The sequence below is a fragment of the Sinohyriopsis cumingii genome, chromosome 4 (genome assembly GCF_028554795.1).
Source record: "Sinohyriopsis cumingii isolate HCF-2022 chromosome 4, ASM2855479v2, whole genome shotgun sequence".
NCBI classification, from domain to species: Eukaryota; Metazoa; Mollusca; class Bivalvia; order Unionida; family Unionidae; genus Sinohyriopsis; species Sinohyriopsis cumingii.
Window position 1 is genome coordinate 134,523,317 of NC_142964.1, and position 25,370 is coordinate 134,548,686.

Below are 25,370 nucleotides of genomic sequence, written 5' to 3' on the forward strand. Positions count from 1 at the left end.
ACGATACATGAGCGAAAACAATTAACGATTACCTCAAACAGAAATATCATTTCAGAATAAAGTTTACTGTGCAGGTTGATTCCGACACGTGGATTATCCGTGACAAACGTGACCCTGTCCTTGCTAATGGAAAAACCGCTCTGTTAAGTAAAGATTCTAAACCAGGAGCGCTGACTGGGATTGATAAACCATATTATGCTCGAGCGTATCCTGTGACCGCGGTCATTTATGGAATTTATCTTTTGCGGGAAAAGTAGAACTAATTTCAAGTATTATTTTGCAACAACCAAAAAAGTCAACAGTTAACTGTAACGAATCATATACAAACTACAACAGGTAAATGGTTCTCCGTGTTATTTAACAGGGAAACACACTACAGCGGGTAAACAGTTCTCCGTGTGCTACCTAAAACGGAAGTAAACATCTCCAATTCTTCCCTTAATAAGGTGACAGGGTCAAGGATTTTATCAATAATGGCAGGCGTAATCGTTTATTTACACAAAAAAAATTTCACAAGCAATATCTTTGTTTTACTGAATTAGTTTGGTTTCTTGGTTCATCTGCATTTTTTCTGCAATTATATTTAAGATAAGAAATATGAAAAATCATGCCCACCGTGTGAGGTATTTTTGAGTTTCCAAGTATCAGTCAGTTTATATACTATAGGATCCGAATTATATACTAGGGTTTCGAAACCCAATAAAGTTGAACACCCTTCCTCCGTGATCACCCCCTCAGGGTGACATTTTGCACTTCGTGGGATTGATTTGGGGGAGGGTGTGCAACCTGTTGAGCGTAGAATATAACACTGTATATGTCTGTGCTGTCCTACACTACCCGTCAAACCTGCCAAAATGTCATAAGGCAATTTGGAGGGGGCACGGTCAATAGTGTAAAAAAACCCACATCATTTTTATACTTGCGAGGATGTTATAAGACAACCTAGGAGTTCACATAAAAGTGTACATTTTCTTTTAAATATATAATTATGTACATTGTTTTTCTTTTAAATATATAATTATATAAATAATGAATTACGAAAATATCAATGAAGTAATTTCTGCTATTAAAAAATTAGAAGAAAACAAAATTAATATATCTAGTGAATTAAATCCTAAAAATATCATGTCTGATTTTGAAGCACTATATGAGGCTGAATTGGAAGGTTGGTATATTTTGCCTGCTCAGTATAAATTTACAAAGAGAATGCAGACAGAGTTATATATATCACTAGCTACAATAGAAGAACAGCAACTAGATGAATTTGTCCCTCTCTTCCGTGCAATCGAAAAAATCAGGTCATCATTATCCGAAGAATACGAAGCCAGGAAGGTAATTAATACTCATGCAAGACAGTTGAGAAAAAGATTGAGAGTTAGATTCCCTTGATTGGGAAATGAAGTCAGGTATGTGGAAATGAAATTGAAAGTAGAAAGTCAGTCTCGCTGTACTGACAGAAAAAAAAAATATTTTTTTTACCCACATCAATCTGACCTGCATGATTTTTTTTTACCCACATCAATCTGACCTACATCGATCAATCTGATTCACTTGTATCATCTGCATCTGTATCAATCTGATCTGCAGAGTTAAATAATATTTCCTTAAGCCGATCAAATGTAATGCAGGAACGCGCGTAATTTAAAATCTGGTCTCTGTCACATGTGATCATACAAACACGTTTTTGCCGCAGTTCACTAACTGTTCCTGTGTTAATAAAAAGTCTTCATTACCGAATACATCAATAAATAAATCAACTGTGCTGACCGGGGACTGCATAAACACCTCTTTGATGTAGTTTTCAAGTGCTTGTTTGTTGAGAATAAAAACTTTCACATGCTGGTACATATATAATACTCATTTGATTAATTAGGAATCAGGATCTGTCAGGAAAAAATAAAATTCTTTGCAGATATATTTTTTTACTGAATTTGTCAGGCATATTACCCTTCCGAATTAGCAAATCGGATGATTTTCATGATTCTGTCAGGCATACTACCCTTCCGAATTAGCAAATCGGACGATTTTCTTGCTTTTGACAGGCATAGTACCCTTCAGAATTAGCAAATCAGTTGATGTGTACAAAATATATATAAATAAAATATTTTTACTATTGCTCGTGCACAAAAAATAAAATTATTATACTTGCTTGTGAATTTCGGTCGATTTTTATGATTCTGTCAGGCATACTACCCTTCAGAATTAGCAAATCGGACAATTTTCATGATTCTGTCAGGCATACTACCCTTCAAAATTAGCAAATCGGATGATTTTCATGATTCTGTCAGGCATACGATACCTCCGAATTAACAAATCGGACGATTTTCATGATTTTGACGGGCACATTACCCTTCAGAATTGAGAAATTTGACAGTTGTTCAGTAAAAAATAAATTCTTATAATTCTGAGCGACAGTAAAAAAAAATATCCATGCTGACTGTCAGGATTTTTTTTGAGTGAGATTTTTAGAAGAGAAATCTTTAGGATGGAAATTTTTATGATAGAAATCCTCATAATGGAAATTCTTATGATTTCACAAGTAGATTAATATGTAGTGTTTCATGTCTTAAATCAAGAAGGTGGTTAGATTGGTCTGTTAGTTTGAAATTTATTCTTGATAACAGTGGATTATAACACTGCAAATAAACCTGATTGATCGGCTCTTGCACAATCAGATATCCAGGTGGTTCTTTTGGGGTGAACGAATAAAGAATAAATCCTTGCTGGGCTTGATTTGATACTGTAGTGTCCCTGCTGTAGCTGCCATCGATTACATCACACACAAGATTGACCGCGACCACAGGGGTTATATTTACAATTTCCAGGGACACATGTCGGCCTGTCCCTTCTGGGTCATTGTTGTGCTGAAGAATAGTTGCCGGTGGTAGTGTTTTTTTGTACTGTGCAAGTATGTCATCAAAGAACTCATCAATGAGATCATTGACTGATTTTCTTAACTCGGCTGCATTATACCCGGAAATTTAAAATTCGGCAGCGTAGCTTCTGTCAGCGAGTATGCTTCCAAAAATCATTGTTTATATCTATTTATGTTGTCAGTGTAATCAGTTGTTGCCTGAATTACTGGCTGGTTAAGGTATTCCATGTCGTATATGTGCTGATTTAATATTTCTATTCGCGTAATGATTTTGCTGCATGAACTTGTCATGTCAAAAAGATGTTCTTGAAAACTTTGCCGTAGTCGCTCTAGTTGTTGTTTATGTTCTTGATTAATGATTTTAAAATATTTAATAATATAACTTAGGTCAACACTAAAAGAACCAGTTCTCCTCGGGAAGTTCGTATATAAATAAAATGCCACTCTATATTGTCCTTACCGTAGAAGAAAAAATCAATTCCCAAAGTTGCACTTACTATATCGCGTAGATGTTCTATATATGATGGTTTAATTTCGTGGTATGACTGCGCGTCCGTGATATAATCAGACTTTTTTGGTTCTGGTGGTATTGATGGTGCTTCAGGTGGAATTTCAGGCCATCCTAACACTGTTCTGATTGAACTCTAATATATATCTATGGCGTAGTCTGGGGTGCTTATTTCGATTGCAGAAGACAGCGTTGGTTCATGAACAGTTATTGCTATCTTGGATTCTTTTCCTGTGATATTTTTTATTCGACATTGTAATTCCTCATTGATTTCTTCGATTTGATAAGACCCGGTTGGTATCCCAATGACATTCCAGTCGGGTCTACCATCTTCTTTATTTTTATTTGCAAACACGAACAAATTATTTGCTGGTAATCCACCAAACAATTTTGATCTGATATTGGGCCAACTGTAGTATACTCGTAATTATGCTAGTGCGATTTCTTTCATGGGAATTGCAGTTGGAAAATTAATACTAAATTCAGGGTTAGTCGAACTTACAGTTATCATTGAAATTCTCTTGGGGCTTGTATTTTCGACTATCTGTTGAAGTAATTCTGTCATTATTTATCTTTGTTGTTTTTAAATGGCGGGTGCAGTCTTCGTTTATCTTAACCATTAATGCGAATTCGGAATCTGATATTGTTGTATCATTGATGCTTGATGATATCAACGACGATAATTTTGAGTATGCAGCTGTTGCTGTGTTTAGTTGTATGATATAATCGTGCAATTTTGTGCTTGTGCACGAGGATATTTTTTTTGCGATTATATTAAAAAACCCTGCGATTGCAGTTGATGAAGAGACGATTGTTACTGCGATTGTTACTGGTGTTATTGGTGATAATACTACTCCGGTGGATGCAACAAACGCGGATACTGAGTATACCAATGCATCGAGGATGACTGTTCATCGTTTATATATTTTTTACTTTTAGGTTGTATTTGTCGATGAGGGTTTTTAACTCTGATTGCCATTCGCATACTTGATCGTATCTATATTGTTGCGCATCTAATGTTGTCGTTGATGCTGTCGTTGTTGACTTCGTCAAGGATGTCATTTATTATCTTACGCAGTAACCAGTTGAGGTGTTTCAGCTATGAATTCCAAACACCACCAGTAAGATGTTGCATTTAACGTCTTATTGTCCGCTTCCAGTATAAATTCCTCTTCAGTTCCCTTGTTTAATATGATAGTAACAACCCCGGAAAATCTGTCAGTGGAATATCGCCAGGGATATTTTGTGAAAATCTCAAATTTTGCAGCACTGAACACAGACAGTCTATACACACCAGTAACTGTTGCGGTATATTTGATAGTTTTATTTTCTTTAGACCATGTTGCGAACCCAGATGATACCGTGTACACTATGTTGGTAAAATGCCCCCGGGCAACTCCAGGTGGGAATTTAATCAAATCGGTTTTATTAATGATCTCAGGAATCCCACTTATGATATTTTGTTGTGTTTGTTTGATCGTGTCAATATCAGTTTTGATACCTTGCTGTGTTGTTTAATCCTGTCAATATTGGTTTTGATATTAGAAAGATTTATGTCAGCGGTGTGCAGAGTGCCGAAGAATCCTTCTGTGGTTTCATTAATTTTTTTAAAAGTTTCTACGAAGTCTTGAAAACTCGTTTATGTGAACGTCATACTCGTCCCGCAGCGTGGATAATTTATCATCAACGGTGCCATAGTTAACGTCAATATACTTTTTCATTGCACATCTTCGTCGGATGTTGGATCTCTTAAAACAACTATTTTGTTCCCGTTCATGCTGAGTTCACCTGTCATTGTGTCACCGGTATTTTTTAAATGATTTGCTACAACTTTTTTCATCTCGTCTCTGATGGTTGTAAACGGTACACTTAAATCCCTGATTTTTCTGCTGTCAGTAAACACAGGAATATTATCCGGGGTAGCTAAGAGAATCCTGAGAACTATGTCATTCAGTTTGATATTGCTGGTTTTTAGCTTGCCATGTCGGTCCTGAAAAATAACAACATCATCTGGGTCTATCTCGGATAACGATGAAAGATTGTAGATTTCATCTTTGGTCCCATATTTTGATAAATCTACATCGCCGCGTTTTTTTATCTTTGCTTCGATGAGAGATCTTCCGTAAATATCTACCATTATTATCTTAAGGATTGTTTAAATCGACCCGAGGTATACTCGTGCATGACTTTGTGAGGTGGTTTGGTTGATTTTATATCGCGTCAAGAACATTTAATACTTCACGACCATATATTGGTGGATCGGTTAATGTTTGTGTTGGTAGCGTTGAATACCAGACTGGAGTGCTTTGCACTCTACGTGCGTACTTGAGGAATTCGACTGGCGGTGCTAACCCATACGAATCGAAATAGATAATTCCACGTGGATTGATCGCGTAAGCAACCCAGTGAAATCCTGGACCATCACTGTTATCGAGATTAATAATTCCGGTTTCTGGATTATTCGGTTGTTGTGGTAATTGATCTCGCATAAAGACGCCTTTGAAATTTTTTATATCTAATTGTTTAGCAGCATCGAGCAAATCAAAATTTGACATGGGTAGAAAACCAGCGGTTTTGAAAACCGCTTTGGGTACCATGAAGGTGGAGTTCCTGGAAGTCTTAGACCTTGTCCTTTTTTTTTGTATCCTTTTCCAGTTGCTTTCTTTAATGCCATCCCAGCAGCTGTTCCAACAGCTCCTAATGCGGTTGCTTTTGTGACAGCTGGGGCAGCAGCAGCTATCAACACTGGTATTGCTGCAAGAAGAGGAAATATACCACCGGTTTTAACCATATCCTTGATAGCTTTTGGAGTGAAATCAAGTTGAACTCCAGTTTTTGCTTGCTTTGCTTTATTGAAATGTTTTAGTTGGGTTTTAGTCAGCGATAACTTGTTTGGACACCATTAACAATTTATTCGTTTTTTAGTGTTAGCATTGCCCCACATGCTTTTGTGTTTTTCGATTGTAATTTTTTTATCTGACCAGAAGACAAAGTGACATTAATGTGACTATATGACATTTTATAATTAACGGGATTGATCTAATTGTCTACATGTTTTTGAAAACTACATGTTTTTTACTGGTGCATCAATGACTCTCATTCGGCCACCAACACCTTCAAGTAACATTGTCTTATCACTGAGTATAACAGCAATTGCTCTGTGCTCAGCTATAGCCCCTCTGTTCACTTGAGCTCTGAAATGCACATCAACAACAGACTGTCTAGTTAAATCAAAATGCTCTAGTGAGAAGTAATAGATTGGATAACGTGCCATAAAATCCAATTGTGATATTTGCAAACCAGTATCGATATTTAGATCACGCACTAGATATTTCATCAAGCGATGATATACACGTGCAACATGATAATTAGCAAAATTTAACTGTATATTTTCAGATGGTTCTTGATGCCTGTTTATTCTTAAAGAAACGTCAGTAACACCAAGTTGATCAAATATCATATGACACCGTAATTGTGAGTTTCTTTGTGTAATATCTTGAAGAGCAATGAAAATGTGTCACGGTGCAGAAACCCCCTGCTGTGAGGCTGCATGCCTTGTAAACAAACCATTATTGGTACTTTGAACACTATCTGTGGTTACTGTAAGCCATGTTAACAATGATTTACTACCGTGATCCATAAAAGAAAGCAGTTGCTGTTCTTCAGCAATTGTCGGAGTCATTACTGGCATCCAAAACGAAAGTTTTTTCAGCACTACTTTACCAGCGTCACTTATGGGTCACCATAAAGCATCATTATCATCATTTTTTGTAAAAAAAAATGCAACCGTATGTTTTGCTCCAAAAATTACCTTTTTGATATCTCTACAAAATCCAAAAATACGCGACAGTGGAATGGCACACAAAAAATTTCTACGAGCAGCGCTTAACATTTGTCTACGTGCATGAAAACCTAAATTAAATTCTGTATTAGCATTAATAATCATGTCTTCGACGTCAATATCAGCAGGATTAGGAGCAGCACGGTTTTTTGGTTGTCTAATATTGTACTGATCACTGTTAGGAAAATCAGAAGTGTCCTTGGCAAACATCATTGATGGACCAGTTGATCTTGTACAATCATCAGAATATCTTGCTAAACCTATTATTGTTGTAGCCACATCAGCATTGTTCTCAATTGACTCAACTTTTTTTCCGTCAATGAGATACACAGCACTTTCAAACAAGGCCATAATTCCGTTACTGACAAAACCAATTTTAACCTCATCTCCGTATACTGTATCATCTGTTTTTATAATTTCACCTTCTACTTCGATAAACGCTTCAGCGGGCAAGAGATATCTACTTGTGTCTTGAACTTGCAATTCAATTCCTCCTCGTTTATCTGGTTCTCGTACGTCATAAGAATAATACTGAAAATCACGCACCAATTCGTCCTTGAGTACTGGTGCATCCATGTCGAACGCTGGGTCAGATGATGCTTAAACATTTTATTATAATTTGTTATCCTCCAAAACGATGACCACTTCCCGACACAAGACTTGTATTTATTTGTTCAGCCCCTTGATTTATCAACTCTGCTAGTTTTTGATCTGCAGCTTGATTTATTACTTTACTAACATTTGCCGGCATCACTTCAGTGCTTAGTAATTTCACCGGTGGTGGCTGGACCGCTTTTGGCCTGCGTATTAATCGTGCTAGTCTGTCTTTGATTGCTTTGTTGTTGTTGTTGTGGGGTTTAACGCCATTTTTCAGCACGATAGGCTATACATGGCGGCCAGTATTAATGGTGGAGGAAGAACCCGGAAAACCCCGGAAAGAACCACCGACCCACGAGAAGCTACTGGCAAGCTTTCTCACATGCCCATATTGGCTGAAGCTTAGACTCGAACCGCCGCAGACAGAGGTGAGATGGCAGTGATCCATAACGAAGAGCGCTTTAGACCACTCGGCCACTCGGGGCCCTGTCTTTCATTGCCAAGAGCGCTATACTAGCAGTGCTACCAACAGCACCAGTAGCTTTATCACAAACATCAATAGCTTTTATTGATAATTGTTTTGCGATCGGTATTGCTTTAGGAGCCATTCCCGCAAATAAGCCTTGAACAACATCACCAAATCCATCTCCATAAGTTATTTTGTATACTGGCAATCGTGAATTTACCACTCTGACCCTAACTGGCCTACGATGAGAATCGTGTATGATCATTTTATTTAATTATTTATTTTTCTAACAACTAGTCACTATGATAGTCATCAACGAGCTCATTAATAAGTTCTCGGTAGATATCGATATCCATGATACCACCTTGAAATAATCATCTACAAATATCAGCTGCTTCATTAATTATTTCTAGTGAGTTGTTTCCAGCTCGTTTTCCTCCTATGAGAACTTCTAGCCGTTGCGCATCATTGATGATATTGTTAGGACAGTGAATAAAACCACTTAATAAACCACTACCAGTAGCGCCAGGAGGATCATCATCATCCTTTCCTGTTAACATCTGTTCCATTTCTGTTGGCCTCCTCGATATATCACGTTGTCGGGTATATAATCACTGCAAGGGGTTTTGCTGTGGTGAAGAAGACAGTTGTTCTATCTGTTGTTCTATTTGTTTCACAGTCTTTTTACGAAGTTTTCCCGGTTGTAATTAAAATTTCTGTATCCAACACCACTGGCTCTTGGTTTGTTTTCACGTATACGATATATCCATTTAATAAGATTATCATCAGTTGTTGTTTCAAAACCAGGTTTCAAGATACCAGATTTATTAAATATACCAGGTAATATTTTTTCAGGTAATTCTTCTATTTTAATACCTTTAATATCATCAAGAAAATCCTCCCTAAATTTTGCAATTATTCCAATATTTTCCTTTATTGGTTTAGGCGCAAGTTCTTTTTTCACGTCGGCAATTTCAGTACGAATTTGTTCAATACCTTCAAGTATTTCTTCGTCGACAGGTGGAGGTTGAACTGCAGCTATATCAGTTGGAAGATCTTGTAAAATCTTTTTTGTTTGTTTAGTTCTCCTCACAATTTTTTCAGCTTGCTCAGCGGTCTGTTTTAATATTGGAAGATTACTTTTTTTCTTTCCTCCTCATCCTCAATATCTCCCAATAAAGCTCTTTCAGTGACCGCCGCAGCTTTTACAGTGGCTGTTGTAATGGGTTTAAATAATTGTTCTGTGCCTGTAGCATATTCAACTTGTGCTTCTTGCCGTGCTTGTAATATTTGTCTTACAGAATCTCTCACAGGAAGAAATTGTTTGATTGCTTCTAGTCGCTCTCGAGCTAATCTAGTGGTATATGCTTCTCCAATGTTGGCCATTATTGATAACATAAATTATTAATTCATAGCAGCAGAGAGGGCAATGCTCTCAACGCGTCACCGACAATCGCACAATTTTTTTTATATGATTTTTGCAATCCCCCAGGAAGTCTTAATTTGCGAAAATACGGGTGAACCAATTAGAGTCTGTTCACCCTCCCTGCTGCTCTATGTTAAAAATCTAAATCACATACAAATATTTAAAAAAAAATTTCTTCAAATATACATTTCAGATACAAACATTTTTGTCAAACATATTTCAAGTACAATTAATTTAAAAGAAGAAAAATTTGATTAAATGACTATAAAGTTATTATATATATATATATATGTTGCATGCAATTTCTCGAGAAATGACCTATTCCAAGTTGGAGACCAATATCGTAAGCCATATGGTCAATCTGTACCCAAATCATTTTGTACCAAGTAGAAATTGGTTGTTTTGTACCCAAGGTGATAGTCAGTTCATACCTATTATTGTACACAGTCAAATATGCCATATTGTCACATTTACTGCTCCCTCTCTTATTGTGAACATATCTTTAGTCTAATAAACTTTTCCTGCCATAAAAATTGCATGCGTAAAGCATATCCGGGCCCAAGAAATTGTCCAAGCACTAATAAACAGTACTATTGTTTTCAGTGAATAATAACATATATATATCAAAAACAGTTTGAACCTTGCATGAAAAAAGTTTTCAAATGTGTTTAAAATACAGGTTATCTAGAAAACCCACAATGTCTGATTCCCGGTGTGGTTCATTGTGATTTTGTTCTGCAAATACTGACTGGTGATACAATTGTGGTACTACAATGTAAGCCATCGACACAGATATTTTGTTTTGGGCATCAACAGCCAAAACATAAATAACAGGGTGAAGGGATTACATTGTAGGACTAGATAGTGATGATGTCTTTAATTTTTACGGTTATGAAGTACAGTGTATATCGGATTATTGGAGCTGGCAAAGTGTTAACCATAAAGAGATTGTGAGCTCGAAAATGGTGTTATATACGAGCCAGATGTACATGTTGGATGGACAAAATAGAGGGCATGACAGTCAGTCTCCCTTTCAGCAGTATTTTGAAATTCAATGTATAAAGGGCAGAATACTGAGCCTAATTAAATTACAGATACTTAAAAAGTAGAATGTAATTTTAATTTTTTATCAATCAATTTATCCTTGTAGATCATATGCAACAAAACCATATATCCGTATAAGGGTTAAGATAAAATGAAAGATATTGATTTGAATACCTCTGTCTGCACAAGCAGACTACGGTATTGATGGACTAAAAACTCTAATACAGCAGTATGGAACAGATAAGAAAGCTAGCTATGTATATGCCCCTTCAGAAGAAAGCACAGAATAATATTCATAAACATATAAGGAACAGAGTTGCTCAGAAATAATTAACATATTAATATTTATACAACTAGACGTGACATCTTTTAAAGATATTGGTTTCAGCAGAGCTCTAAAAAAGTGGAGCAGGAAGAAAGATGTTGAAGTGTTAGGTAAATATTGAACTTGAACTGTTTCTTCCTCCCCTTCTATTTTTTTCACTGCCCCCTTTGTTTGACAAAGATAAAATCCTGGCAGTATCTTTTCTTTAATTGTACATGGGGAACAAATTTGGAATTTCTTTTTGCAGAGATATTTAACAAGTGAATGAAGGTGCAATGGAATAAATAAAATAAACACAGAATCAGCGATGGGGCAGATTTCAGAACGCTCAAGGTTATCACCTTGTGTAAGATTTTTAAAAAAAATATAGAATAGGACTGTGTGTTTTCAGTAGTTTTCCTTCTTCAGTAACAAATACAAGTACCTGTGACCGCAGCAGTGTTTTGCATCTGCAGGAGGTACAATGTGATAGATTTTGTTGGTATTTGTCCTCATTCCAATGCCTGTATTTGTTCTAGATGAGATTTTCTGGGAATGAGGATGTTGCATTATTTATTCTGTTTTGAAGATTACATCATACTGTATTCCAAGTTTAATTGAGACATGAAGTTGGTAATAAGGTGTTTTCAGATCATTCATTCCATGCAAAACAAAGGGCCTGGTCACAGTGGCTAAAGTAAGTTAAATGGAGCTATCATTAAATGGCCTAAAACACTGAATAAAACTTGGTGACAGCCAACAGGTAGTCTGTTTGAAAATATTTTTGTTATGTTATCATTGATGAGAATCACATAAATATATGATAACTGGATGTCAGTCTGTATTATGCATAGTGGAAATACAACCAAGAATGTCAAAATACATAAAAGGGCACCACCTACCTTCCAGAGATGGGGAAACCATCAAGTTTATATGTGTATTGATATGTATCATATCGTAGGCTGTGTATCGTGAATTATATCGATACACGGCACAGGTGTATCATTTCACCCCTACTTATTATATACATATCTGTGATTGGCTCTGCATAATGGTGAACATAATGCAATAATACTGATATCACTTCTGCCAGTAATAATTTGATGGTTTTCACATGGACAGTTATCAGTTTGGCTGACTCTTTCATAGAAACAAGAAATGCACAGCTCTGCTTTGAAACAGTAATAGACATGCTAGAATTATATATTGCTCTATCCCTTTCAGAATACAGGAAATAGGACTTAATACATTGTTATACAAGATTCAGTCCTGCTAAATTACATTAGGAGATAACACTGACCTTATTCTAAGTCTGTATGTACATATCGATTGTCTTGCCAGGGCAATGCCTTGCAATGGCTGCACTGATAACTGACACTACACTGGTTGTGTCAGTATTATAATTCCAATAACAGTGGTCCATTTGTTTACGATGTGAGCATTGTTGTAAACCATGTATATTTGCATATATCTTTACACATGTCTTTGTGTATATCTTGTATATGTACTTGTATGTTTATTCTTGTGTGTTTATACATGTACTTGTGGATTTTACTTGTATTTATACTTGTTTTGTTGGTCAGAGTCTTCTACCCGACATGACTATCCTTTTGCATGGGCACCTGGTAGGTGCATGTGTGAACCCCCTGTGCATGTGCGTGCGATTTGAGGACATTGTCATGGGGGTGGGGTAGATCAGTAATAAAAATACAAAATCAGTATTATGTTACTACTATTGATGTATCATTACAGAAACAAGAGACAGGAACAGGCCAGACCAGACAGCTTTTAAAATGTTTCCAGCAGAGAGAACGATCAGTTTATGAAATGTTTAAAGAATGCCTAGTCATTTCTGAGCACACTAAATTGAAAGATCTTCTTGAAAGCTATGAGGCAAGAGGATTCCAGGAAACCAAAATCACTGATGAATCGCATCTCAGAGGTTGGCTTTCTGCATTGAAACTTAGTCTTGAACTTGTTAGTTGAAAAAGATTCTAGATGAGAAGAAAAAATATGGATAAAAATTCTGTTTTTTTAGTCAGATATCCTAAAGGACTTGTGTGGGTCTTTGGGTGCTTGTTTTAATAGCTATTTATTTTATGTAGTACTAACATGCATCCTTGTCTGCTACCAAGCTTATAAGTTCATAACATTGACCTAAAATATCAAAGATATTTAACAGAATCAAGGTGGATTTTTCCTTGCTTATTTTTATGGTATGTTCTGTAGTCTGTAATATTTCATGCACAGTTTAGAGATGAATAGGTGTTAGTTACTGCCAGTAGGGTTATATTATCTCAGTTTTATTTAGAAGAAATGTGGGATATGAGCTATTATGGAAAACCACAGTTTAGAGTTTGAGTGGTTGGGGTGTGAAGAGTATATAATAATGTCTATTATTATGTTGATCCAGCATCTTGTATTATTGCACTCATACTGCCCTAGTAGCCTTATTATCAAAAGCAAAGTGATGTATAAACCTATTAAAGTCAATTTTAACAGTGGTATCTCACATTATTACTTAAAATACAGATGCATTTTATGCTATTTCATAATCTTATGAATTGTGTAACTTAATCTGAAAATGTAATTTCTGACAAAATTCTAAATATTTTTATGTTAATGATTAATTATTGTCAGTGTAATCAAGACAATTACTTTACAACAAAATATGCAGTTATTTGAAGTGTCTCAATAATTGACAAGGTCTTTAATTTATCTCTTTAAACTTTCATGTAGATGCAGAGATTATCCCTCATCAAGGAGTCAATGGGACCAAACACACTGTAGATCTTGTATGTAATCCATGGCATTCGGATGTATCACGTAAGCAGCAGTTATCACACAAAGATACCTCATATTGCAAATCTGTTTTATCTCCAGCATTTGCTGTAGTTCCCCTCATATTTAGCCTATTACCATATTCAAATATATGTGACACCCCTGCGGAATGTAAACAACAGAGCAAAAATGCCACATTTGATATTATGTTTCAGACAAAGTTTATTAAATATCAAGATATGGCAGTTCTTTCAGAGACAGCCTTGCACAACTTCTGTTCAAGGAATTATTTTGAAGAAGGTGAGGAAACACTCAGATTTAAACTATGGCATATCATTTGAGAATAGCCACTTCTCCTCCTCTCAGTTTTAAAGGAGACGATTGTCAGTAACATTTAATGCAGGGAGTAACTGCACTATTTAGCAATCTTCAAAAGAGTTGAGAATGAATTTTGATCTTGGAGTTAAAATTACAAGTTTGTGGTAATAACCTTAGAAAACCTCTCTTACATAAACAAAAGTTCATACATTTTGTTCGCAGCAGGCAGAAAGAATGAGTTTGATACAGTATATGAAAGTTGCAGCCATTAGGCCAAGACTGTTTCTATGCCATACCAGATGAGTTCTTTCCACCAGCTCAGAACAAAACACGTGTGGTTTTGTATTTATTACATTTTTGTATTTATTACATATCCCTTTTTTGTTAACATATTCTTTTGAAACATTTTATATGTATACATCACAAAAATGAATTAAGGATTTTGCCATTTTATTAAAGTTATAATACTGTACATCCTATATATAATGTGCAGTTGCATCATCAGTCTGTTTGCATTAGAGATATGTATTTTCAGTTTAGCTTTTAATTTTTAAAAGTGTTTTATGGGACATATGAATGAATTTAATCTTCATTCACATGCAAGTGGAATTTTTCCTTCCTTATAAAATTTAACATAGGTTCTGGTCCAGTAAGTGGACCCTTTTCATACAGTCTACTTACTGAGTAGACATTCTACTTCCTAGCAAATTTCAGGGAACATTTTACAGACTAACAGTAATTAAATGCAATCCAGTTTAAACAGAAGCTCATTCATTTAAATACGTTCAAACTCTATTTTTATGGTTTCAATTAATGCGAGAAATTATTGATCCATTGAACTTAAAGTAATAATTTTAGCATTAAATTAAGAAATCAAAGGTTTGGTCTCTTTCTAACATGCGGGGTAGATTTTTAATATTCATTTAGAAAATTTTAAACAATATTGCAGTATTGATCTGTTTTCTTCTCTCTGTTTTCTGGGGCCCCGAGTGGCCGAGTGGTCTAAAGTGCTCTCTGTTACGGATCACTGCCAGCTCACCTGTCTGCATCAGTTCGAGTCTTAAATCCAGCCAACATGGGTATGTGAGAAAGCTTGCCAGTAGCTTCTCATGGGTTGATGGTTCTTTCCAGGGTTTTCCCGGGTTCTTCCTCCACGATTAATACTGGCTGCCATGTATAGCCTATCATGTGCAGAAAAATGGCGTCATACCCCACAACAACAACAACTCTCTATTGTCTACTTGAACAGTTGCAAGAATCTAAAATGTAAATGTAGAGTTCCTTCATTGTGCCCCGGTGATCTCGCTAACATTGTAACAGTTGCAATACATCTAATTTGGGTCACAAATAAGAACAGTTGCTGCTCTCTGTGATGCAATTGTTTGTCAGTTTCATCCTTAGATTTACTAAACAAATTAGATTTTAATTGAAAAACCTTATTTATGAAATTCAGAAGGTGAAATGAATATTGGCTATGTTTGGTAATTTAGATGATTTACATTGTTGAATGTGTCTTGAGAATTAAACATGGGGTAAAATTTTGTCAGAATATGAGGCATTTTTATAGTTCTCACACTATTTTACTGATTTTAGTAACTAGTTCAAAGATACAAAATGCAGTCATTTTAGCACAGCTACCAGACCGTAGTGATTTTGTACTTCATTCTCTCTTTACAGTTTTCATTTGATACTTTTAACCAATTAAACATCAATGCTTGAGTAAACTACCATGCTAATACTGTTTATCTTTGAGCTGTCATATGGTGTCATCGAGGCATAATTAGCATGATGTACTAATCAAAATTAAAAGGATGAAAGCGGTAGGCTCCTGATGATGTTTCGTTGAAAGGATTTTGAAAGTAGTAACAAAACTGGTTGTAAATATAATAGTGATTTTTGTTTGATTTAAATAGCAACATAGATACCAAAAGCAGCCTTCACTCCTGAAAATGTCTGTGCATTTGAAGTTCTTATGTTCCCTGGCCAATTTAATGGCCAGATACTGTTACAGTGTTAAAAGTAAATATTATAAAAGTAGTGAAAGGTTTGAATTTTGCTTTGATGAGAATGATATTGATACATATGCTGAGCCTCTTTTCACCTTCATTAAATCGGGTAAATTTTCTTAAAGTGTACTTAAAATTTTACTAGATTTTGTGACATGAGTGTTTTAAATTTCAGGGTCAGCATATGTTTGTGAAAACATTGCAATGCAAAATTTATGTCGTGTGTACCTGTTGCTGAATGAAGTGGGTACTCGGGCACTGCAGTCACTTTTCATAAAGCATTCATCTTCCTTGGGTGGCATTCAAGTGTTACTAGGGTGTGAAGTAAAGATTGAGAAACTTCAGAAACAAAGTATTATAACAAAGGGACAAATAGAACTTTTAAAATCTGACTTTTCATTCAGTAATCTTGATTTACGCCATTTAAGCGTACTTCTAATCAATTTGTGCAAACTCACACAACCTCTAAAAGGTTGGATGGTGCCTCCCGATTTAAATGATACATCAACAGGAGCAGATATTCTTCGACTGTTGAATGCCAGAAAAGATGTACATATTCAATGTTCTGAAGGAGGTTTGACTGAGACTGACTTTCTGCAAGCATGGCATGCTATTTCTGGGTCAATTTTACGACTGGTGGAGCAGTTTGATCCAAACCAGAGAGGAGATTTTCAGAACAGAATTGCTGCTGTCTATGGCAAACACATCGATACCACAAAGAAGACAGATATCACTAAACAAATAATGAAGCAGATTATATCTGACAGTAATCTGAAAGCATCCTCAGACAAAATAATAATAACTGATGAAGATCATCAAAATACAGGTTAGTATAACAAACTCTCTTTCAGCAGTGGAATATGTAAATGTGGATAATTGCCCTAACACATTTGATTAGCAGCAGTCCCACAGTTCCTACAGACCATCCTTATTTGAGCTTGGGAGATTAATCTATTATAATTCATTTTGGCAATATGATTTTGAATAATCATACCCAAAAATGCAAAAGTTCATAAATAATTCATGCAAAAAGATATCCTTTATTAAAAAACTATTATTACTCCATTTTTCATTGAAAATGAGATAGCCATTCCATGTGCTGTTAAACTTACTGTTGTTTTCTAGCTCCAGTACCTTTGAATAGCAATTAACATTCATTCTGTTCTTTTGTAACAGATGCAAATGAGTCAAGATCCTTGCAATCTCTTCTTCGTTGGGCACAAGTTCTGCCGAGGGCCATTGTGAATTACATATTCAATCCACGGAGTTTGAGATACAATAGAACAGACATTGGTTCAATTATTCTTAAATTTTTTGCTGGTGAGGACTTCACACTCCAAGATTTAAAACCAAAGTTTGTAGCAATGCAAATTAGGAAGCTACTCAAGATTGGATGTTTCCAGTCTGAAACTGAACTGAGGAATTCTGTACTTGTTACAGTTTCCATCAAGTCTCAAGGATTCGGTGGTAAGTGTCTGGTACATTATTTAAACTGTTGAGATGAATATGGATGCCTGCATAATTATTTCTTTTGTGTTATAAAGTAAACATTATTAGTTCATGCATCCACAGAAAATGCATTAAAGTCTAACTGAAAACAGATTTTATTATACACCATACATGTAAAATATTAATGTTTTTATTTGGAGGAATCAAACTTAATTAGGTGGGATTTTAGACTTGCACACAATCATTTTGATTTGAAGTTAATATTAGACATATTATGTCCATTAACGTTAAAGTGACTTCAGAAATAATATATATATATAGAGAGAGAGAGATACACATACACATACAAGACTATGATCAAAAAATATATACATTGTTAAGTCACATCAGGTGTGTATATTTGCATGGTACTGACACTGTTTATGCTGTAGTATTAAGAAGTAAACATTAAGAGTTTTTGTATACATTGAACATACATTAAAGTCTAACTGGAAAAATTACTTGATTATACATCATAAATTAATCTGTTATTTTACTTTGGGTTTCTCCAATTATACAGTATTTATAGGTTACTGCATTTGTATGGAAAATATGAACGAGTTTTTCTGATGGAATACTGCACGACCTTGGGATTGCAGGATATCCATCTAACAAAACGAGTTCATATTTTCCCATACAAATGCAGTAAACTTTTTATTATATGCTCATTTTCTTATTCTACATAAGGCTTAATTATATAAACAAAATAAACTACAAGAAACAGAGTAACTGAATATATGCCATATTCCAAACTAAATACACAAGTGCAGATTCATCATTACACAACAAGTGTTAATGCTTACATAACTCCGACCAGATAAATTTGAAGTTTTGAACTTATCACGCGGTAGACAACTTTTGAAAGAAAATGGCGTGTCTACTTAAAATTGAAATTCGGAGTCATATTGTGAATGAATGCGCATTGCAACAACTTTTCCATTTGATCTAGAATGAATAGATTTTGGGATTTTTGCTGATTCTATAAAATTGTGTGATTATGGACTGGATTCATCTGTGCAAATTGTACATGAAATACTTGGATTGAAGCAGCGTGGGAGAAGCATGTTGACATCTGCAAGTGTGTTTGTTCTGTCATTGACTATTTGAAATCATAATGTGGGAAAAATATGAAGTCTTTCAATTGCAATTATCAAAAAGAAGCTATTGAATTTAATGTTTATTTCATTTTGAGTGCAGTAAGGAGGATGTAATTGCACTTGGAATATAGTCGAAATTACAGTACAATTTCGAAATGTGTAATCAAGCTTGAGAACTCACGACATGGCTCACGTAATTTGGATTTACAGAACTAAGAAGGTACATTTTGAGGAAATTCAGAATGTAAAACGGGAAGTATATTTTTTGTAATTCTTATTACGAGATAAAGAAGACAAGTTTATGCCTTGTCACTTGCATGTTATTTGTAAGGACCCTGTTTGGCATCTACTGTATAGCTAGCCTAGATCCGAAACATTGTATCAAAAAAGTTAATGTGGAATATGCCAAAGCCGCTGGTATGTGGCAGTCCATGAAACATCTGCTTTAGATCATTCAGAAACAAATTTCATCAACCAAAACATAAAGCGCCTACTACACAAGTGTACCTGATTTCTTTACAAATCAAAAGTGCTGGCGTCTGCATCCATTGTTTGTTTACAATAGAATGTAGTTCCTTTATGCACGTGAATGCAATATGGAGGTGTGCAGTATCATAAAATACTGAATGATTCTGACAATGTAAAGTTAATAGAGAAAAAATGAGCATATAATAATATATTTTAATTGTAAAATATTCATTTTTTGTTTGGAGGAACCAGACTTATTAGGTAGGTTCTCATACTTGTGCACAATAATTTTGCTTTGAAAAGTTGCTGTTATACATATTGTCTCTATTGAAGTCAAAGTAACTTGAAAAGTTATGATTGAATCAATCAAATATGCTTGCTGACAGGAACCTACAGAACTTCATGATGCATTATTTTCAAAAATGTTACTGTTCCTTTTTGTAAACAACACGAATACAGAACCATACCAGGTATACATAACTCTTCTTCAATTAGACTTTACAATTTCGGTATCCTCCATTTAGAATGGAATAAGATCAAATTCTTTTAATTGGATATAAGTCGTAATATGTGGGCAGATTTCATGTATCTTGTCATTGATAACGCATTGAATAAATATTGAACTGACATTAATGGAAACCATAGGCATGGCCTGAAAGTGCTCTGTCATGCTGCTGAAATAGAGCTGGGAATGGGTGAAAAAATTCAAACAAGACATTAATAGATAGAAATTCAAAAAGATAAAACGCAGTAAATGCCTGTTCTAATTTAGCATATTGCATAATATTATATGAAAAGATAAATATTATACATTGTGAAATTGGAATTAACACTTTTTCACAAGCTGATTTTAGATAGTTACATCACATGTAGACAAATTAAGATTGATGCATAACATTGGTAGTCTGTATGGTTAATTTAATTGCCGTTTTCCCTAATATCTTTGTTTTATATATATCTAGTGATTTTAAAAATGTGTCTTGATTATAAGACACTTTATAATGTTTTCTTTTTAATTGTATGTATTTTGGGTAGCCATTATAATGTTTAGCTTTATAATGTTTTATATTTAATTGTATGTATTTTGGGTAGCTATTATAATGTTTAGCTTTATAATGTTTTCTTCTTAATTTTTTGTATTTTGGGTAACTATTATAATGTTTAGCTTTATAATGTTTTCTTTTTAATTGTATGTATTTTGGGTAGCTATTTTGTCCAGGCAGTTATACAGATCTTACTATTATACTTCTAGCTGAATCTAAAACAGTTAATTTAGATGTTGCACTGACCTGGTGACTGACCAGATTGATTCCAAAATACTATGACCAGCAAATTTTTTTGTTGCAGAACCAGATGAAATCTATTTCTGCATTGACTTTGAGAGAGCTGATGCCCTGAAAAGTACAAAAGGTAACTATATGAATGTACAAGGAGAAGTGTGGTATGAGAGTTTCTTTATATTCATTAATTTAACTCTTTACCTTCTGCTAATGCATATATGCAACCATAAAAATAGCCTTGTAACCCCTGAGATGCATATACACGCTGCTAATAATACTCTCTCTGTCCCGGCTGGCTCATACATGCGTTTCCGGCCAAGGGTTGGGAAACCCCAGATACGCATATACACGTTTCATATTAAAACTTTGTATTGGATGAAATTACAAACATCCGTTCTCTTTTATACTATTTAGCCAATGAAAATAGTCCTTACATAAAATGATGAACATATTCTATTAGTAGTTTTACAGCATATAAGCGGGAAATTCTATTGAAAACAAGGTCAATGGTGACAGTAAAACAAAATGTCAACATTCATGTATTCCGACGCCGATTCTGATGGAAGTTTTGAAGGATTTGAAAGTGATGATATTAATTTTAACCAGATTCAAGATGAAGGATTGGACATTAGTTTAAGTCCTGTTTCGACACCTGACATTTCAGATTTATCTGAAATGCGAGACAATCAAATCTGGTCGGAACACATGAGACCAGTAAATGTGGATGACTTTACCGGAGTTTCAGGGCCAGCATTTATTTTAGAAGAAAATGCAAGGGAGATAGATTTATTTTTACGTGCTTCAGGCAGTATCATAAAAAATTACCAAATCTGCAGTAAAGTAGTGGACACATTAGTGAGCAAAATAGTGGTGAGAAAAGTAATCTAATATACATTTTAAACACATAACACTGAGATATATTTTTTAAATTATAAATACGTGAATATAAACATTGATTTGTGTGGACTATATGTACTTGTTGATGGAAATGAGTGGTACAAAACATTGGTAAGTGTTTAAAATTTTATTTTACATTAAATTACATAGTTTGCATGGGACAAAATTGATACAGAAAATGTACACAGCATGGAAATAACTCGAGAAGTTCTCACTCAGGCAGCTGTTATGATGCTCTGGGGTTCAGCCTACAAACTGCTGCTAGAAGGCAGGCTGCTAATCATGCTCAGTAGCCAGGGCAGCAAGTACTTGCAGAAGGTAAAGAGTTAATTATGATGAAATCATCTATTTTAATAGCAGTAATATGTTGTTTGATACTATTACATTGCTTTTCCATTTCTGGGAGTCTTATTCCACAGTCCAAGCTAACAATTTCCTCCCTTAAAGTTGTATTGGAGGGCCAGAATTGAAAAATAAACTTGATCCCCGTTGGACTTCTTGGTCACAACCAGCATATGGTATACCTTCCTCTTTTCTCTTGGATGAAGTGTACAGTACTTGTGTGCTTTTTAAAATGAACTTGTGTTTTCACCTTGAAATGTCTTTTATTCATATTAGATACCTTTTTGTATTTTGTGTAGGAAGTAACTCAGTGCCATTATGCCCTGATATTTACTGTTCAAAAGATTATGCAAACAACAGCATGTGCTCCTGCATGAAAATGCAAACACTCCCAGTTCCAGATTGTTAACCAAATGACTTGGAAATTTTACATTAAGTTAAATGAGCATATTCCACCAGTGAACTGTCAATCCAATTTTTTTTTAAAACTTCCAGAAAGTTTTGATTTCTAAAGCTTACCACAGTAGACCTTTCATCACTCAGTATCGACTATAGTCATGAAAAGTTAAGCAGGAATCAAGCAGTTTGCTTCTGGTTGAACAACAGTATTATTCAAGCAACAGTATAGCTTTTCTTCTTAATGTTTGTTAAGAGAGGAATTGAATCAATCTTTTATTTGGGCTGAAAAAAATCGTGTATTGCCTCATTAAAGAAGAGATATTGATGTTCAGGATGAGGTGTGGTTGTGTTATTGTTCTTTGAAAAATGTTACATTTTATCACAGATGTCTTACACAAAAGGCGGGAAAAACTAAAAATATGACTTTTTATTGAATCACAATCATTGTTTCTCAGAGATCTTTTGTATTAAAAACAAGCTAGAGGTGTGTGCAGTTATTAATAATGGTATTGTTATTTTGTAGCTGAAATATTGTTTTACCTTTGACCATGTATCCATGGAGTTTCAAAGCAATAAGCTGAAATTATATTGCAGTCTATTTGATGTTAAAATATACATGCCAATTAGATTCACTTTAGGATGGTCACAAGAAGAATGTTTTCTCTCTGTCCATTACTTATTTCTCTCTCTCTCTCTCTCTCTCTCTCTCTATATATATATATATATATATATATCTATACTTTGATCAGAACTTATGCACAGTAATATCAAATCAGGTGTGTAATTTTGCCTGCTACCAAGTTTACCTGATAATTGAGGTCATAAAGGTTGACTTGTGAATTAAAACTGCTTTCATGTTCTCGTTTGCATTGAAACGATGCACAGTGAATTAATAACAAAATCATATATTTTCTGAGAATATCCTATTAAATTTAACCTCCAGGAAAACAAGAACCCAAGCTGAAAGCAGAGGAAATGAAGCTGATGCGTGAGGAAATGGATCCAAAACCATTACAGCATTGGATTTTTGAACAGCTTCAGATAGATTCTGCCACCAAAAGCAGGTTTAATGACATAGCTTTATTGAACGATTTGACCAGACGGGATCAAATGGAAATCCTTTTAGAGATCATCAATGAACTTGACAATGGGTAAGTTGGATTTTTATTACATCACATTTAAGTTTTATTTTCATATGATGCGGTTAGCTGTTTTGACATATAGAGGACTAGGATATCTGCAGATTGACAATTCATTACACCTGACATTTTACAAACATTTCAGCAAGGCTTGCATCATCACAGGCAAGACACTGCTTTCTGTGGCAAACTTTTTATTGTACATATTATTAGAAGTCTGAATGACCTGCACAAGGTTAACTTTTGGCTCACATATTTTCTTTTTCTCCTGTCTTGGTGTAGAATGTCGACCCAGAATCAATAATGTCAAATAAACTTATTTATTGTTGTGTTCTTGAATGTATCTGAACAATGAAAAGTCTTTATAGAACCTTAAAGGTTTCATTATTGGTTTAATTTTATTTTGAACTCACACGACTAAAACATAAAATTCATGTACCACAAACAAACAAGGAAACAAAAGTACAATAATTTTTAGGTTTTATGCTTTTGTCATCTGGAATGACATAACATGGATACAGGCTATATCCATGTAAAATGTAAAAGGAACAGGAAGATAGCAGTAAGTACAAAGACATGGGATGCATCAAAACAGAACAGTATCATTGAATTACTGATTCTAAAGGGTTTGGCATTTATAAAGGTTTGAGGATGTGTGTGCATTGGAGTTGTATTTTATAAAATTTAATTACTTTATATTCAAAAATGTGTTTTATGTAAAGTGAATATAACTGATTTTATGGACATTTTTGAAATTAGCTAATAATGGCATTTTTCTTTTGAGTGCTTTCCATGATTACGTTAATGTTAGGTATTGTCATGACATCAGTTTTGGAGTGTCTTGTGTTTCGGAGTGGCTATTTTATTTTGTTGACATCGCATGATATACTGTAACAGATGATGCAATTTTCAGAAGTTTCTTAACAATTATCTCTTTGCTGTAAGTAAAGAAAATGCTTAAATCTTGTCTAAATCACATAAGTATTTACATTATGCATAACAATGACCAAAAAACATCAAATTGCCTAATACACTTTTATACCCATTTAAAATACCTTTATTTTTCAAAGTCACTGAATTGAAACCCTTGATGTAGCTTGTTTGTTGTAGAGTGTCTAATGAATAAATTAAGGTGATTTTTTATCTCTGCCCACTTTGCATTTTGTTTTCCCTATAGACGTCCAGTAATGAAATAATTATCAATTTCGCAGTTAAATTTAATGACATTTCTTTTTTCATTCTTTCTTTATGTTCCAATATTGAATAAAGAAAAGAAAAAAATAATATACTGAAATCAGTATCTTTTTAGAAATATAAATGTTTATATTTTGGTACATTAACATTTATGTAATTTTAGAAACAAAACAGTATTAAACCTTTCTAACCCTGTCATAAAAGCATTACATGTCATTTGTGTGATTTTTAGAATGATAGAAAACTGCATCATGACCATGAAGTTTTAACAAAAACATACATCGGTATTAAGCTGAAGAAAATATTGATTCATATTGAGATTATTTATTGTTATATTCGCCATTGTTGCCATTTCGTGTGATCATATATTATCTCATATCTACGACCAGTCCAAAACAGATGATAGTATAACCGAGGAAAACAAAACATGGAACTCTTAAATAAACTGTCATGGAAGAAATATCTACAGCGATGAATAGTTTTAAGTTTATTTTTTAAGTTTGTCAAGTTTTGAATTTTGGTACAGGTATAATGGTGATTCAGAGTGTAAATGAACTTTTAATAAAACTTCATTGTTTAAGAATTATTCCATGATTTGTTCTTAAGGGCTCTGAAACTGATACCACGAGGATATATAAACTCTTGTACTGCCAGAATGCAGCACACCCAGAAAGGTGCAAAATGTGCTTCTTTTCCAGCTGCACTCTGCCTCAATAACTTGAGCAATTCAGGGTCCAGGAGACTGCACTAAAAGCAAGGGCATGAGTTACCGAGCGACCTAAAAAAAATCTACTAGACATCCAGAAAACTGGTGGTGGGGTCGAGGGTGGGAACTGGGCTGTTTATGACTGAATCCTCATTTTATAATTGCATAGAGAATAATTGTAAATAAAGCGCATT

The 25,370-nt window shown here is 34.5% G+C and overlaps 1 protein-coding gene across 3 annotated transcripts in view; it reads left to right on the forward strand.

Annotated features, from left to right (window-relative positions):
* Positions 1-25,370, forward strand: part of LOC149802127 (uncharacterized) — a 131,898-nt gene that overhangs the window by 39,394 nt on the left and 67,134 nt on the right. For all 3 annotated transcript variants that reach the window (XM_089956530.1, XM_089956532.1, XM_089956531.1), the window contains exons 7-12: positions 12,814-13,003; positions 13,801-13,887; positions 16,342-16,992; positions 17,343-17,633; positions 20,567-20,629; positions 23,081-23,288. In XM_089956530.1, the coding sequence (XP_089812656.1) occupies positions 12,814-13,003; positions 13,801-13,887; positions 16,342-16,992; positions 17,343-17,633; positions 20,567-20,629; positions 23,081-23,288 (1,490 nt within the window). The remainder of the gene's footprint in view (positions 1-12,813; positions 13,004-13,800; positions 13,888-16,341; positions 16,993-17,342; positions 17,634-20,566; positions 20,630-23,080; positions 23,289-25,370) is intronic.